This window comes from Eupeodes corollae, chromosome 1 (assembly GCF_945859685.1).
Source record: "Eupeodes corollae chromosome 1, idEupCoro1.1, whole genome shotgun sequence".
NCBI lineage: Eukaryota > Metazoa > Arthropoda > Insecta > Diptera > Syrphidae > Eupeodes > Eupeodes corollae.
Window position 1 is genome coordinate 32,432,392 of NC_079147.1, and position 17,462 is coordinate 32,449,853.

The 17,462-nt window shown below is 31.4% G+C and overlaps 1 protein-coding gene across 2 annotated transcripts; it reads left to right on the forward strand.

Moving 5' to 3' along the window:
* The first annotated feature begins 831 nt into the window (after positions 1-831).
* On the forward strand, positions 832-16,361 carry LOC129939749 (mastermind-like domain-containing protein 1). Of its 2 annotated transcripts, none has more exons than XM_056047869.1 (5): positions 832-1,071; positions 1,254-1,324; positions 14,320-14,730; positions 14,788-16,005; positions 16,130-16,361. In XM_056047869.1, the coding sequence occupies exons 2-5, from the start codon at positions 1,319-1,321 to the stop codon at positions 16,226-16,228; spliced, it is 1,734 nt and encodes a 577-aa protein (XP_055903844.1). In that variant the 5' UTR covers positions 832-1,071; positions 1,254-1,318; the 3' UTR covers positions 16,229-16,361. The 2 variants fall into 2 exon arrangements, with proteins under 2 accessions (XP_055903844.1, XP_055903845.1); XM_056047870.1 differs by having other exon boundaries at positions 904-922.
* The last annotated feature ends 1,101 nt before the right edge of the window (positions 16,362-17,462 follow it).

A 17,462-nucleotide genomic window follows, 5' to 3' on the forward strand; every position in this document is an offset into this window, starting at 1 on the left:
ATTTTTCGAACCATTCAAATCAGGCAATTTTTTCAATACATTTGTCAAAAAAATTATAATTTGTGTTTGGTCCCTATTATTGAAATCAATCATTGGAATTTTCATGACAGGTTTGTTATAGCTATAATTGAAAATCAAGAATTTTAGAAACAAGACAAAAACACAATTTAATCATTGAAAAATTAAAAATCAACTTAAAGTTTTTGTATTAATTAAAAATATCAAAGTTAACGTATCTTATAGATGCCTATAGCTGGCCCTTAGTCCAAAGAACCAATGCATGCAACCAAGGTTGTGGTCTTTTTTTGTTATTCTCGGACCTAAGGCATGTGACTAACATTTTTATAAGGCTATGACGGGCAGAGACAAGTTCGACAACGGTCAATTTTCCACGCAACAACTATTACCAAAAACCAACAAAAAAAAACCTATCATCAATTGAAGCTATACGCACATCTTCAATATACAACCATAAACGTATAGAGGTAAGTATATGATGGTAAAGTCACTTGTTGATAACTTGTGTACCTACGTTTATTTGCCAAATGGCACGCACTGTATGTTGGCACGACGACACGCCGCGGGCACCACCGCACCACAGCACCGCATCGCACTATCCCCCTTCTTCAAGACGCCATGCCATGCCATCCAGCAGCGAGAGGATTATATTGTGTATGTTGTCGCGTTAAGACTACACCCAGCTAAACTATATGACTATGACTTCCACATTTTGCACCTTACCTAGGCTGACTTTCTTCTGCCAAATAGATAGCATCGAGGTATTGTTGCATTCTTCGATTAATGGTAGCTTCAGTTTGTTTTTAAATTTCCACTGGGATTGTCCAGTTTATTAAATTAGCTCCTTGTAGTAAATAATTCAGCTTTTTGAGACTTAAAAATCGGTTGAGTGGCGTTCTGCCGGGTATCTGTGATATTTTTCGATCGTACCTACATATATCTTTTAGCTTGATTAGTCGCAGTCCGTTGAAAGGAAACTTAGCTACTACAAACGGCTACAACATAAGATCGGCTTCAATAGAGTATACTCACTTGTTGTGGATAAATCTAACTGTGCGTGTCTTTATAGATTTGTTTGATATTAACTTTCAATTAAACGATAGACATTGGAAAAAGTAACTCAATATCTAGTTCAAATCGTTTTTTTGTTGTTTTGCCGGAAAATTGGATTTATTGAACGTTGCGAAGAATAACTTGTTTTTTGTTTTAATTTATTTTTTCTTGTCTTCACTTAGAGAAAGAACTTTCAATTCTAAAAAGTAGATTGGTTTTGTTTTATGGATTAACAGCAACTTACAAAATGAAGGTAAAATTAATTTTTAATATATTTTCTATTATTTAGTTGTAGACATTTTGGTTCTTAAGTATTTTGAAATCATCTTTGAGTATGTAAGAATAATTTTTGCAACAGTTAACATTTCTTTTAAATTATTAAACTTCTAAAAATAAGTATAAATGCGTATTTTGCCTCAATGGAATTTTTTAATCCTTTTATATATCTTTCAAAAATAGAAAAAAATTTAAAATTACAATTTTTCTAAAATATATTTACTTACAAATAAAACTTGTCTTAAAAATTTCAAAAACGCTTGTAAATCTTAGCAATTTCTGCACAAAAATTATGTTAAAATATCAATTTCTGTCATAAAAATAAAATTCAAAAATTCAAATCAATCAAATACATAAACTTCAACAAATCAAACCAAGTTCTTGTATCAGCTCTTTTGTTTAGATTTGTAGGAAAATTGATTTTTTAAACAAAGCTTGTGTTTTTTAATTTTATATAATGTATGTAAATTAACATGAATTCAATATTCAACTTCTACAATAGTAAAGTAGGAAAGCAGTTTTTGAACGTTGTTCTTGCGTATTGGGTATACTTTCCTTCAAAGCTTGAATATAATTTCCAGCCAAGTGTAAGTTCATCAGTTCTTATTGCTGATAGACCTTTAGTGTTTTTTTTTTGTAGGAGTTGAATAAAATATATTTATATGTCTCATCGTACTTCTACTTTTAGAAAAGCTCATGACATTAATCTATTGACTTGTATTAATTTTAAACCAATTTCTATCGAAGGCCTTACGTACTTTAAATGTTGTATATTTATACATAGAAGGTATCTTAGATAGAGATACACATTACTGGCATCTTTTAGGTCTTAAAAGCCAACTTGTAGTAGTTTTTTAATTACATCTATTACATCTTCGTCTATATGACTTGAGATTACATTACATGATCATGTTCCATTTTCTTTACGCCTTCTTTAACAAGGACTATGCAACTCTTTTCTTATCTTAGTTAAAATTAATACAAATTATCCATAGCTACAGCATGTAGCCAGTTTGAAAATAATAACCGTTAATCATGCTGTCTATAAACATAACTAATACCAGATAATCTGCTATTTTGGTGGTAAATGTTTATTTGACATAAAGTTGATAATATTTGAAAAGATAATATCAATGGCAGTAAAAGATTTATTTCTTCATTAAAATTTATTTTTGTGGGTATAGTTTTTTTTTCAAATGAATATTTTCTTTTTTTTTATTAACATTTGGAAATACTTTAATTAATGACAGAAAAGAAGAAGTAACCATGAAATTTTGAAGCGAAAACTTTAATTGCATTTATTGTCACTGAATTCAATGTTATTTACTTTAAGTAATTATTTGATCTTTTTTCTTAAAATAATCTTTTAATTATCTACAACTTTAAAAGGTACATAACTTTGTTATAGAGTATTTTTTAGGCTTAAACAAAATATACAACAGGCATTTTCAATGTCATTTATAATTAACTTGAAGTTTAAATAATAAGATAAGATTAACATCAAAAAAAGTATTTATAAACGCTGCTTAGAGGATGCTTAAAGTTATATTGGCCTTAAGCACCAAACAATAAACCATTTAGAAAGGTTGTGTATAATTGTATTCCAAATTGTATTCAAGCAATACATATATTTTGAGGATTTACACTAAGCCTTCGATGGTTATTATATTATCCATACTATTCTTTTAATGTATACCTAAGTTCAAAGTATTGGAATCAAAAGTAAAAAATGAAGTAATTTTTTTTTAAATTAAATTTTAAATATTTAGAAAAGATTACAATCTGTGGATTTAAAAATTGATTTAAACTTTTTTTCCAAAATATTTAAATATTAGATATTTATCGAAAAGATGAACATAATATTTCAAATAAATATTTTAAATAAGTTAGTTATGCAAGATTAATATTTGAGCAACTGTCTTTCTCATTATCAATAACGAACAAAAAATCTACTAGTCAAAACGAAGTGTTGCCATCATTAATTGCTGACCTCCATGCAGTAACTTCATGTGAGTGTCATGAATGATAAGCGACGTTAAAAAACTTTGCGAAGGTATAATTATTGGATGTCGCTGTGAATAATTCCTTTCTCAGCGACGATTGGTGAAAGTCTTGCCAGTTTGCTCCTTTTAGAAACTGTATTACCTTTTGTAAGCCTTGAGATGTCTTTGGCAAAAAACTCTCTCTGGACATAAACAATCATTTGCGTTCTAGCAGAAGATATTTTATCCCATGAAAGTGGTCCAGATACGCGAGTTGATAAATCCTTTGTCTTGAGTTTTAAGTTGGTAAGATAGCGACGCCAGTACGATGCACCTCTATAGAGGCGATTTAAGGAGGAAAAGCGTTCAATTTTGATTTGTTTCGAAACACATTAAGTGCACTCAGATCTCATGCGATCAAATCATTTTTGGTTTTTGATATCTCCGACGCTTTGGTCTCAAGGTTTGTACATTTTATTTCGGATGAAATATGAAATTGTTCATCAAACTCCTGTAAAAATGCAGGCCCATACCACCATTGATGATTTTCGACGATTTCATTCGGAGAAACTCCTCTGGATGCAATGTCAGACAGAACGTAGTTCCAACGCTGAGGATTAGTAAGTTCCTAAATTTCTGCCACTCTTTTGGCTTTAAATGTGGTCCTTATGTGGGGTGCACTTTTGCAAGTGTGTGTATTTCTTAGAGGTGCCACCGCCACGATAAGGTTTGTGCAAGTTTTTATTCCGGTGGTTATTCGAAGATAGATTGCTGCAGCATATGCCTTTTCGGAGGCATCGCAGAATCCATGGACCTCAATCTTTGACTCCTTGGTGAAGTTAATCCAGCGGCGAATCTCGATGGCCTTAAAAATATTTAGTTCTATCTTCAGTTTCTGCTACGCAGAAACAATTTTTGCTGTGAGTTCAGAATCCCAGGTGTGTTTTTCCTTCCAGATGTCTTGCATAAAAATCTTGCCAATGATGACGCAGGGTGCTATCCATTCCAATGGATCGTAAAGACGTACAAAATCTGACAGGATACTCCGTTTTGTAGTTGTAGTAGTTTTAAGATCTTGAAGAGCTATCTTGAACACAAAAATATCCTTTGCCGGATGTTAATGTATTCCAAGCACTTTTATTGCACCTTCTACTCTGAAAGAAAGTTTAATAACGAACGTTTTGGAAACTTAAGGTACTGTAATATTTAGAAAAGCTTAATTTTACAGAACAATAAGTTTTCCTCTGCCAAGTCTTTGCACTTTCAACTGAACATAAAAATCGGAAAATGAGTGATTCCCAAAATGTGCACAACAAATGTTGTATAACTATTTTAATAAACAAACTCGTTATACAAACAATTTTTAGACAAATTAGAAAATTAAGAATATTTTGCATGTTCTAGGCATTTTTATTGTATATAATATTCAATATGAAGTGATAAGTACTTCAATAGTGAATGAAATCGCAAATAGTCAACTACCTATAGAGTAAATATTAAGCATGAAAGATGATGATTGTTTTTCTTCACTGGTGTACTTTTCAACTCTTGGTTAAAATTTCAAAACTGATCTTCTTCAAGTTATTAAAATATCTCCTTTGGTATACCTGGAAAAGACATACCCTTTTATCAGATTAAGAGCTATTAATGCGGTAGTCTTTAAAAGTCGGAATCTATCACTTCATAATTTATTAATTTCAATAAGTGAAAGCATTTTGTGCCGTCCTTATTTAACTCCCAATTTTTCATAATTTTTTTCCTCATCCTAATGGAAAATTCTCCCAAAAATTGGTCCTTAGGGATGTATGAAGTTTAAAAGGTATTTAATAAAATTCCGAAACAAGCACAACAAGTTTGAGAGAGAATGTACAGTGAAGTAGTCAACATTCTTATTTATTGAAAGTTGAGAATTTGTAAAATTGATGAAATTTCAATTGTTTTACTTGAAAAATATAAACGTTAATAAAGACAAAAATTTCAAGTAAGAAAAATAATTATTTTACTGTTTTCTTATAAGCCTTAAACTATTTAGAGACGTCAAAATGTAAATTAATGAAAAAGCTAAGAACGGAAAACTATACTCCACAGGATCATTTCTGTATTCAGTCTTTTCTTACTTTTGAAGGAAGAACGAATTTACTTCTACTACAATATTTTTGTCCGTTAAAACATTAATTGCGTGTTTCGGGAAATCAGATTAGAATCGATTTTTAAAACGTACATTTTAGTGTTTATGGTCAACCCCCTTTGCGGTGCGAATTTTGTTTGCTGCTTAACATAATTTGGCGAACGTCTAGATGTTTTTATTGTCAGTCCAAAATTCACATGAGATAAAAGCAATAAGCACTTTCTTAGAATATTTTTCCTTCAAACATCTTTTGGAAGCTTTTGTTCTTAACACTGTACCTTCTAAAATTTAAGCATAGTTAACTTGAACTTTTTCTCGTCGAATCTTTGAACTTTTACCATCTGAACTTTTTCCTTGAATATTTGACGAAATGAAATATGATGAATTTAGTCTTACCCCATCCTGAATTCTTATTGACCCCTCATAAATATATCCATTTGTTCAAAATGTATTTTTCAAAGTTTAAGCTTTCTATATAAATGGTTTAAATGCTTAAAATATCAATTCCAATCACACTACGAATTATCAAGGTCATTCGATCTCTATAAATTATCAAGGTCATATAATCTAAGAATCTTTTTAAAGAAGTCATCACCATCTATAAAACACATAAATATTATTATCACTTTCATATCTCTCTCTCTCCATCAACAACATCACCATTAAAATCTATTACCAAGAAAAAGAAATACAAATTATATGTGATAAAATGATGATTTAAAAAAAAAAAAACAAATTTCACTATTCTCGTTTATGCTTTATCCGTCCCGATATATGGCCGACCGCGGCGGCGCTGAAATTATATACAATTTCATCAAAGCATAGTCTGCTTTTTTTCGACCCAATTAAATGCAAGTGCTCACTCACGCTTAGCGCAAACAGTAGTTCAGAATTTCTCCTCACTCACCATCAGATTCAGATTGTGTATATTGATGGTATTTAATAATCGCGTCTTTTTAGTTTTGACCATTAAAACTGTATGACTGTTGACAGTGCGTGCAGTGCCCCAAAAAAAATTGTATATTTTTATTGCAGAAGCAGATATAATCAACGACCTATCAACGCTTTTGTTTTTCTGTTTAATTAAAATGTGTAAATTGTATATTATCAACTTCGTCTGTACGTGCTTATAATTAGTTACTAACTTGTGAACAGCTGCCTAACAAATATTTCTATGTGCCTACAATTACTTCTTTTTCCTCATTGATATCCATGTAATATATAAGTTTTAAAATCGAAAGTCAAAATGCCATCACATATTATCGCCTAATTAGACGTCACTATAACAAGATATACTTTTCGACAAAACAATACACTTTTTCATGACTATAGTTAACAACAAACAAAATTTCTCCAAAATGTCTAACACCGAAACAATTATTTAAATTATAACCGAAAAGAATTACGTCAAATGCGCAGCAACAACAACAATGAATAAAAAAGTGAGATTGATTTTAAACATACGTGCACTGAATTACTTAGATTCTAAACACGATTAGCATTTTATCTTTAAATCAATTGAAATAACTGAAATTAAAATATCAGTGGATTATATGCTACTGTGGGTATAAGATAATGTTAATTATAATTTCCCGCGTCAACGATTTTCATTAAGTAACTGTGATTTGTAATTTGTTTGATTGCGAAAATTTGGATTGTTGGTAATTTTAAAATGAAGATTAATATCTGTATGATTAAACTTACATGAAAGTACATTCGGAGATGGTTGAAAGTAAATAGAGTTTGGCATTCTTCAAAATGAAAATAACTTTCAAGAAATTTAAAATTCAATTTAGTGTATAAAATAGTTTTCGAGTTATCGACGGTAAGGTAGTTTAATCTTTATACGAATGCATTTAAACGATTAAAACCACAGCTGTAAAGGAATGCAGTCTTTTTAGAATTGCAGTCAATTGATTGAAAAGACGTTCTTTTAAAGTCTTTTGATTGAAACTCAGTACTGTGACTTCCAAACTAAAGCCCCAATCAATTTTGCAGTCTTTTTTTAAAACTCATCTGAAGGATTGAAATGAATTAAATTCATAAGAATGCATTCTTTTTAGACTACTTGCAGTCTTTCAAAAGTCTTCTACATTCTTTGCATTCTTAAATTCTTTTCATTATGAATTCAATGTATTGAAGTCTTATTACTGCTTTTAGGTCTAATAATTACTAAATGAAGAAATTTCATATCGACTTTTATGACAATTTGTTAATCTTTACTAATGTCTATAACAATGTAAGAGTCAAAAGTCTTTGACCGGAGAAACCTTCTTTTCAAATTCAGAATGTCAATATATTTCTAACATTAAAGGAATGAGATGGTAAATTGTAGCGCATTCCCGAAGAATCAGTTGAATTAATGGGACATTTTGAACTGCAATACCATAATAATGCATTCTTTTACAACTTCGATTACAAGAAAAGTCAAAATCATAATATTCACAATTATTCTATTGGACTTATTAACTTCTCATAGGCATCAATAAACCATTTAATCGGTCTGATTTGTCAAATTGAAAATTTAGAGTCGAAATTAAAGATTTTTAGAGAGATGTCTGTGTGTACGTGTGTACGTACGTTCGCGACGTTTTTTTCGTCATCCATAGCTCAAGAACCATTAGAGATATCGACTTTCAATAAATTTTGTTATACAGATAATAATACAAAAAGATGCAGAAAGGACTATCAAAAAAATTGCGTTGGTGTTTTTTTTTTATAATAGCAATTTATTAACTTCTCATAGGAAGTTATTGTAATGGGTCTGATTTGTCAAATTGAAAATATTGACATTTCTCGACGTTTCAAGGTCCCTAGAGTCGAAATAAAAGATTTTTAGAAAAATGTCTGTGCGTGCGTGTGTACGTACGTTTGTACGTCCGTACGTCCGTTCGTTCGCGACGTTTTTTTCGTCGTCCATAGCTCAAGAACCAGAAGAGATATCGACTTCAAATAAATTTTGTTATACAGATAATAAGGCAGAAAGGGCTCTCAAGAAAATTGCGTGGGTGGTTTTTTTACCATAGCAGTTTGAAAAAAGGTGAAAATTTTGGTTAACCCTGAATATCTTACGAACCAAAAACGCTAGAGACTTAAATTGAATTTTGTATAATATATTCTAACATGATACCAAACAGGTATATTTTTTGAAAAAAATCAATATAACGGTTTTTTCTAAAAATCAATAAAAGTAAAAAAAAAATTTGTCACCTCCAAAATTTTACGACTGAAATATGATTTCATCTCTAAAACAATTTTGTGCAACGAAGAATAATGTTTTTGACATCTGATTAAATTTTAAGAAAAATCGAATTGACAGTTTTTTTTATAAAAAATAAAAATCTAAAAAAAAACATTACTCAAAGTTAGTAAAAATTGAATATCGATTCAAATATCTTTTCATAAACTTGAAATATAGGCTTCAAGCTTATTTTATCTTATAAGAAATATTGTTTTCAACATTTTGAAAAATGTTGAGAAAAATCAAACTGACAGTTTTTTTACAAAAAATAAAAACCTAAAAAAAAATTTATAAAAGTTGGTAAAAATGGATTTTCGACTCGAATATCTTTTCAAAACTTTGAGATATTGGCTTTAATTTTCTTTTATCTTTCAAAAAATCTTGTTGTCAACATTCAATTAAAGTTTGAAAAAAATCCAATTGACAGTTTTTTTACAAAAATTAAAAACTAAAAAAAAATGTATAAAAGTTGGTAAAAATTGATTTTCGACTCAAATATCTTTTCAAAACTTTGAGATATTGGCTTTAATTTACTTTTATCTTTCAAAAAATCTTGTTGTCAACATTCAGTTAAAGTTTGAAAAAAATCGAATTGACAGTTTTTTTACAAAAAATAAAAACCTAAACAAAATTTATAAAAGTTGGTAAAAATTGATTTTCGACTCAAATATCTTTTCAAAAATTTTAAATATTGGCTTCAAAGTAATTTTATCTCATAAGAAATATTGTTTTCAACATTTGGTAAAATTTTTAAAAAATCGAATTGACAGTTTTTTTTACAAAAAGTAAAACTCTAAAAAAAAAAACAATACTAAAACTTCGTAAAATTTTACTTTCTACTCAAATAGCTTTTCAAAACTTAAAAATATTGGCTTCAAACTTATTTTATTTCACAGAAAGTATTGTTTGCGATATTCAGTAATTTTTATATAAAAATTCAACAGTCCGTTTTTTCATAAAAAATAGTACGCAAATTTAGTAAAAATTGATACAAGTACATATAGACAAACTTTTAAGCAAGACAAATCGACAGACGGGATGGGAAGTTATCAGTGTGGGTCGCATCCCAGCCTCTTTTTTATTTATTTATTCATCAAGCAGAGACACAGCTCTTAAAAAAATAGTGAACATTTTGGTGATATATATTGTAACGCGATACCAAACAAATATATTTTTGGAAAAAATTCCAATAAGCGGTTTTTTTATAAATCAAAAAAACTGAAACAAAAATATTTTACACCTCGAAAGATGTAAGAACAAAAATGATATAAAAAAATTTTATGCAACGAAGAATGACGTTTTTAAAATTGTTAAAATAAAAAACTAAAAAATAAACATTACTCAAAGTTGGTAAACATTGATTTTCGACTCAAATATCTTCTCAAAACTTTTAAATATTGGCTTCAATCTTATTTTATCTTATAAAAATTATTGTTTTCAATATTTGATAACATTTTGAGAAAAATCGAATTCTTGCAAAACATAAAAACCTAAAAAAAATACTAAAACTAATTTCACATACAAAATATTGTTTTCGACATTCATACATTTTTATAAAAATCCAACAGTAAGTTTTTTCATAATAAAATAAAATCTACAAAAAGTACGCAAATTTGGTAAAAATTAATGTTCGGTTCTCGATATCTAGTTGACAATAGAAGATATTGACTTCATATTAATTTCATTCATATAATTTGTATTTGTTTATATAAGAAATACAACATTTTAAGAAATTCTTTCAAAGCTTAAATATTCGCAAGTACAGCTAATGCCACCAGAGAGAGGGTTCACTGGCAATATTATGAATACGAATTTGTACGATATGATTCAAATTTTTAGAGCACAAAATAATGGATTAAAGATATGTCATGTTAAACGCGCAGAGTTTCACCAATAAGTTAGGGGAATTTAGGGTCCTGTTTGTGAATCTAAAATAGCTATCGTATCTGTGTCTGAAACCTGGTTTCAACCAGTCATATGTGACGATTTCAAAATTTTCCGAGCCGATAAAAAGTTCACCATTGGTTACGCCGACGTTAGAGTCAATTTCTTCTTGCTTTTGTTATAATACACTGTGTTCTGATTTCAACTGTAATCTGTTGGATAAGCATTTAGCTGAAAATTTCCTCAATGTATTTAAGGCGCTGACTCTGAGTCCCGTTAACTCACTTCACCAAAGAGTTTAGTTCGCTATGAAATCTGTATCTTGCCAGCGATGTTTGTAAAGTTATGCTTTAGAGACAGCTTTAAACACCTGATTTTTCCAAGCACGATTTACTTTTTGTATGTTTGGATTAAGTTTTTAAGGTTGATCAACAATTTTTTCAATACCTAGACTTCAAAAACTTAAACACATCTGACTTAGTGCGTGATTTTGACTGCGTAGAATGGAACTCACTGTACCATATGCAAAATGTAAATGATCAAGTCAGGTTTTTACGGCATAACGTCAGTCAGTTTTTTGAGAGGCATGTTCCTATTAAAACCCTTCTCGTTAGGTAGACGGCTTCACCTTGGCTGAATAGCGACATCTCTGCTCTGGGAACGTTACAAACTGGAGCACTTCCACAAATTGTACTGCAGACTGCGTACTCAAGTTGTCGTAATGGTCAGAACGGGAAAAATACTTTATTATGAAAATAAACTTGGCTTTTTAACCTCTGGCAAAAAATTATGGAAAAACCTGCTAGAAATCGGTATTTTAAAACAATCTAAAAAGCCTGTTGGTGACGTCGATTATAATGCCCTCAACAAAAAGTTTACTTCAATGCCCTTAAACGTTGCTTCACCCGTTCATTCCCTTACTGAAGAGGAACCAACTGCTATCAACAGCTTTTCGAGTTTTATAACAATAAAAGAGGAAGATATTGTAGGGGCAATAATATCGATTGTATCCAATGCTACTGTCCTGGATAAAATGGACTCTAAGTTCTTGAGACTACTGCTTCCATATATACTGCGCAATATAACCTACATATTTAACAGCACATTGACTACTTCCGAGTTTCCTTTAGAATGGAAGAAGGCTAAGATTATTTCCATACCCAAAAGCAAACATTGCCATTCTTCCGTTTCTTGTGAAGGTGTTTGAAAAAACTATTCTGGGGCAGATCCAAAAATATCTCAAAATCAACAAACTGTTAAGTACCTTTCAGTCTGGTTTTCGACCTAAGCGCAGCTGCAAACCGCCTTACTTTTTGTAGATGAAATAAGAATGGGAATGGACAGTGATCATGTTACATTACTCACACTGATACTGTTAACCACTTAATTCTTTCCTGCCTGTGCCATATTAAGTCTTTTCACGGATACTGTCTCTTGCTAGGAATTGACAAATTCTCCAAGAGTAATTCTTGTTATGAAAAAGTGCTTCATCAATACACGAATTAGTTCTTTAAGGCTTTTCAATCGATTATGGAACATTGGCATAAACCTCACTTTCAATTCAATTTTTCCCAAACAAAAAAAGTATAAAGGTAATCAGAAAGTCAAAGTGGTCAATTGTGATCACTTGTTGTAGGCCGAAAATAACTCCGCTAAACAATAACGCGTATAGAAGATTTTCAACAATCATTAATTTTTTGTTTTATAACATCAAAATGTGAACATTCTTTATATTAACGAAGCCTTCACAGGTTTAAATGGTCCTCATTACTGAAGATGATTTTTGATAAGAATCTGGATCATTTTGATGCATCTCAAGGACAAAATAAAAGGCAGCCAATGACTGGCTGGCTTGAGATCTAGTGTAAAAGGAACTTTAAAAGGCTCAATTATGCTAAATACAGTGAAACATCGTTTGTGGAAAGCCTAATTCATTCGAAAGATCAGAGTGGAATTGACAAATCAGGGTTTTCTATAACAAGTGCTACAGCAGTAATATTTTCTTTTTATTCTTGAGCAACCAAGACTGTATTGATTCTTAACATCACTAACTTTTGCCAATAGCTTAAATTTTCCCAACTAGATTACTTTTACTGGCCAAGAAGATACTTCACGAATTTTCGATGAGTTCCTAAAGTATGATCGTTCCATTTTTGGTACTGTCAGTTCTTTTACAGTCAAATGTGAAAAGATGACAGCTTCAAAGGTGACAGCTGAGAATTAAACCTCTTGTTGGAATACCCTTATAATTTGAATTTTAATTTCAATTTTTAAAAAATAAGGAAAAATACTATATTCGAAATAAAGTTTAAGTTTTGTGCCTGCAAAACAAAATGTAAGCACATGACAAACACATATGTGCTCCAATTTGATATTTCTCCCCAGAAATTACAGAAAAAGTCGTTAGCTGATATTTTGTGCTCCATTTAAAAAATCTGAGATCGTAAGTCTTTGAGAACTTAGAAATATAAATTGGCCAATTTTATTGCTGAATGGATATTTTTTTAATAGCAAGGAAATAATTTCTTATTTGACAGGTCATAAAGAACCAGAAAAAAGTGTCTTAAATCGTGTCTGTAAGCACTTTGGTCCAGCTTATTTGATCAAATACCCTAATGTAACTCACGTATGTATTATGTTTGGCAATAGATATAGATTAGGTACATACATTTTGCATAACCTGTAAGCTCTAAATGAAAACTAAAGTGATTTTGTAGCCTTTTTTTCCTTAACATGTTCAATAGCCAAGGGGAATCTATTTAATCAAGTTCAGTACAGAAAGGAAAATAGAAAGATAAAAAAAGACTTAGGTATACATTTTATGCCCAACTGCTTTTTAAAAAAGGAAAGTTATTATTTTGTTACCTATGTAGTTTTTTTTTTCAAATGGAATTTATGAGGCGCGACAAGATTTGTTCAATAGTTAATTTTTTCCCCTCAAAAAACACGACAATATTTTGATTACAGAAGAAAAAAATGATGCAGATAGTTTCATGATGACGCGACGCGACGGTTCGATAAGCTTAAAATCTATAGGGTGATAATTCAATAAGGAAATATAATGTAGGTGCACATAGTTGCACTGATTTTCTGTGGTTTTTGACACTTTATGGAGTTCAACATAATATAGATGAGTATCTGGAAAATGTAAGTTAGTATCGGTTTTATAAGTGGCAGGTACATAATTTATCAATTATTGCCAATTGGCAGTTGAATGCGGATTTGAGATTTTGCAAATTTATTTTCTTGCTGCATAATTTTCACATAAAATTCCACTTTCATGGAAAAACTAATTAAAATGAGAAGAGTTAAGTAATTAATTCAAATTGAAAAGAAAAATAAAACCGTCACATATTTTTTGTGTTATTATGCATTTCCGAAATAAAATTTTTGTATTGGCATTTCTATCTAATTGTATTTGGAAACTCGTGCGCTGCTTACATTATTCCAATTAAAATGCATACATTTAAATTGATTGATGTTTAATTGGCAAATAAGTTGGAAATTTTGTATTATTCAATAATATTGTTCAATAATAGATACGTGCTTCCTTTTCAATATACTTATACATAATTTTCTTAAATGTATTTCAGAGTCTTATAATTCGTTAGTTATTAATTTTATATAGAAGTAGGGACTGTCAAATACAGGGATTTATTTTTAAGCCACACATCAAGAATATGAAATACTTTAACCAAGAAATTTTTTCTAAATCCTTCCTTTTTGTATTTTTTCAGCTTCTTCAAATTGTTTTTGTTCTTGGAATCGTTGCACTATCAAAATGTGAGCTACAAATTTCTAGAAGACCTTTGGTCTTTCCAGGATGGCCACCAAAGAGTGCCAAGCAAACTGGTATTGGTGTCCGCAACCCTGTGGGAGCAAAGCGAACATTAGTACTACAAATTCGTAGTGATAAACATGTCCCAATTGTTCTGAAGAGACCTCCTCAACAACAAGCTCAGAGAGGAGTTGGTCGACCACATAAAGTTATCATCAAGCCTGGTCAATTGCACAGCAATAAGCTTATCGGACGAAAGCCATCTAACGTTTTGAAGATTAAACTGCCCAATGTGACTCCATCACATTTCGAGAAGCCATATCATTACGAGCAACCTTATCAATTGGTTTCAGAAGTTCAACAGCTTCCAGTAAGTTGATGTGGGTCTTTTAAAATACTTTAAATTAAATAATGTTGTTTTTTACAGCTCGAAGAGAATACCCACTTTGTTTCCGAACACTTCGCCCCAATTCATACAATTCCTGCACCAAATCTGAGCATCCAAGACAATCACCTCTTCCAACCAGATAATCAGTATCTGCCCCCTGAGCCACAACCATATCATTCAAATCACTATCAGGTGAATGAGGATCAAACAAATGACCAAACTGGTTTGGATCCCTTCTCTGGAAAGCAAAAACTATTTGCTCCCGATCCAGATCCATCCTTGCCAGCGGCAACAATTCGACCAGCAACTGAGCCATACAACACCCCTAGCAATGGCAAACCTCTTCCAGCCGATATACAATCGAACTTCTTGCCCCCTGCACAGGCTTTAACTCAATTGGTGAGCCCATCTCATCAACAAGCTCAGCTGCCAGAACTTATCGGTCTTCAATACGTTGGGCAGCCTATTCAATTGGCTCCGATTGCAATTCAGAATCCCACATACTTGGTCACGCAGTCGAATCATCTCTTCAACCAACATCAGCAAGAGCTATTTAGGCCAAATGACAACATTATTACGTCGTCTTACGTTGATGCTGACTTAACACAGGAAGTGGCAAGTAATGGTCAAATATTGCAGGCTGCCAAGGATCCTGCCAACAACATTCATCCGCAATACACAGCTGCCGATGTGGCCATTAGTGCTGCTCCTCAGTTTGCTGCTCTGATTGCCGCTCCTCCAGCATCTACCGCCCATGCAGTGCACATCGAACAACGAGCTCCGTTCCAATTGGCAAACGTAGCAGTTCCACAGCAAAATGGCTTTGTAGCTTCGGAATACTTTGGAAGTGCTCATGGAGATTCACAACTCTTGCAGGCATTTGCTGAGGAAGAATCGCAGCGGGAGCAAGCTCATGGTGAGCATCAAGCTCATTTAGAGTATGAGCATCGTTTGCATCAGGAACAGCAAGAGCAACAAGCTCTCTTACAGCAGCAACATAACCACCAGTTGGAATTGCAACAACATCATGAGCAGCAACAACATCATCAACAGCAACAACTGCAACAACAACAACAATACGAATTACAACAAAATCAACATCATCATCAGCAGCTATTAGCCCAACCACAACCATCAAGCGATCCTGCAACGGCAGCTTTTGAAGAGCACAAAAGACTCGTTGAAAAGCAACTTGGCCCACAATCCTTAAGGATATTTGTGCCCGACGAGAGTGAAAACGGTTTTACTTCTGATGGGGTAAGTTAATTATATTCATATTGAACATTAAGGGTGAGGAATATTTGATTGAGGTTAACTCTAACGTACCTTGATTTAAAAATTTTACTTTTGATTTTATTATATACATATTTTTTATTTTTAGCGCCAAAAATTAAAGAAACGATCCAACGAACGAAAAGTCAAGAAATCAAAGGATAAAGTTTCATCAGTAGAGGTTTCCAGTGAAGACCAGAAGCCATAGAACGAGAATGAGAATAAGAGACAATCATTATAAAAGCGTGTTGTATTTATTTTAATGTGTTTAGTTTAAAGTAAATGTAATTATTGTTTAAGTAATTTATTTGAAATAAATAACGAAATTTGAATGTTAAAAATTATTTATTGATTCTAAAGGCACAACTTAACTAATTGGAGGTGATAAATTGATAACTTTAAACATCAACGTAATGTCTTCACATTTAGGTCTCTAAGTAAAACTTACTAGATATGGAAAGCTAGTCGATGCTATGCTTAATTTTCAAACGCTATCTTTAAAAAAGTTTTTTTTGTCAAAGAAACAAATAACTTCTATTTCTATAAAGTTTTATAAAATCACCAAAATACAAAAATTAATTTCAAAATGTTCTCCATATTTCTGTTGAACCTAGGGCTACTAGTTATAACGTATCATCAACGCGAAGTTAGCAGAAGTCTTAGTGAGATTCCAAAAAATTGATTCTCTTACCATTTGTTTTTTTAATTACTCACAGGAGTTTTTTTTTGGTCACTTCTTATGTCAAAGACAAAGTCAGGGAATAAGAAAGGGAGATAGCCCGAGAGTGGTCTAGCCAGTGAAGCTGGTAAATAGATTTTATTAATTTACTGTACAAATCCTCTTGAGACGAGATTTGGAAATGTTTCCACCACTTGAGAAAAATATGTGGAAGAAACAATTGTGAAAGAATAGTGGCCCCATACAATATATTCGTTCTCAAGCACAGGCGGAGTCATAACGAACTACCTAGCAAAATAATAAGATTTCTATATAAAACTTACCGTTGAATATCATTCACATCGAATGCAGGTACCGGTAAGGAGAAAGAACACTTACTCTTTTTTAAAAGAGACCAAAAGTGTTTATTACATTTGGGATATCGACAGTATTTTTTCGTAGAATACAAATGTAAGAATGAAATAGAGAGAGAAGGATCAGTGATCAAATCGAAGCCGACGAAATCGGACGCCGCGAAAATAAACAATTATTAAACGATAGTACAAGAGTAAAAATTAAATAAAAGTTCTGTATAAACAAAAACGAGAAATAAATGTATCTTATTGAATAAACATTTTGTTAAAATTAACATTGAGTTTTGTCGACGTAAACGTACAGTTTTAATAATTTTATTCGCGATATTTCATCTTAGATTTCGTTTCGTACTTCGCTGCCACTACTATATACGAGAAGATACTCTTGTATACACATACACATGCTATTG

Excerpts from the sequence above, each read along its gene's own strand:
- LOC129939749 (XM_056047869.1), top strand. Across the intron at positions 14,731-14,787 it reads CAGAAGTTCAACAGCTTCCA|CTCGAAGAGAATACCCACTT; the intron begins GTAAGTTGATGT and ends TGTTTTTTACAG. Across the intron at positions 16,006-16,129 it reads ACGGTTTTACTTCTGATGGG|CGCCAAAAATTAAAGAAACG; the intron begins GTAAGTTAATTA and ends TTTTATTTTTAG.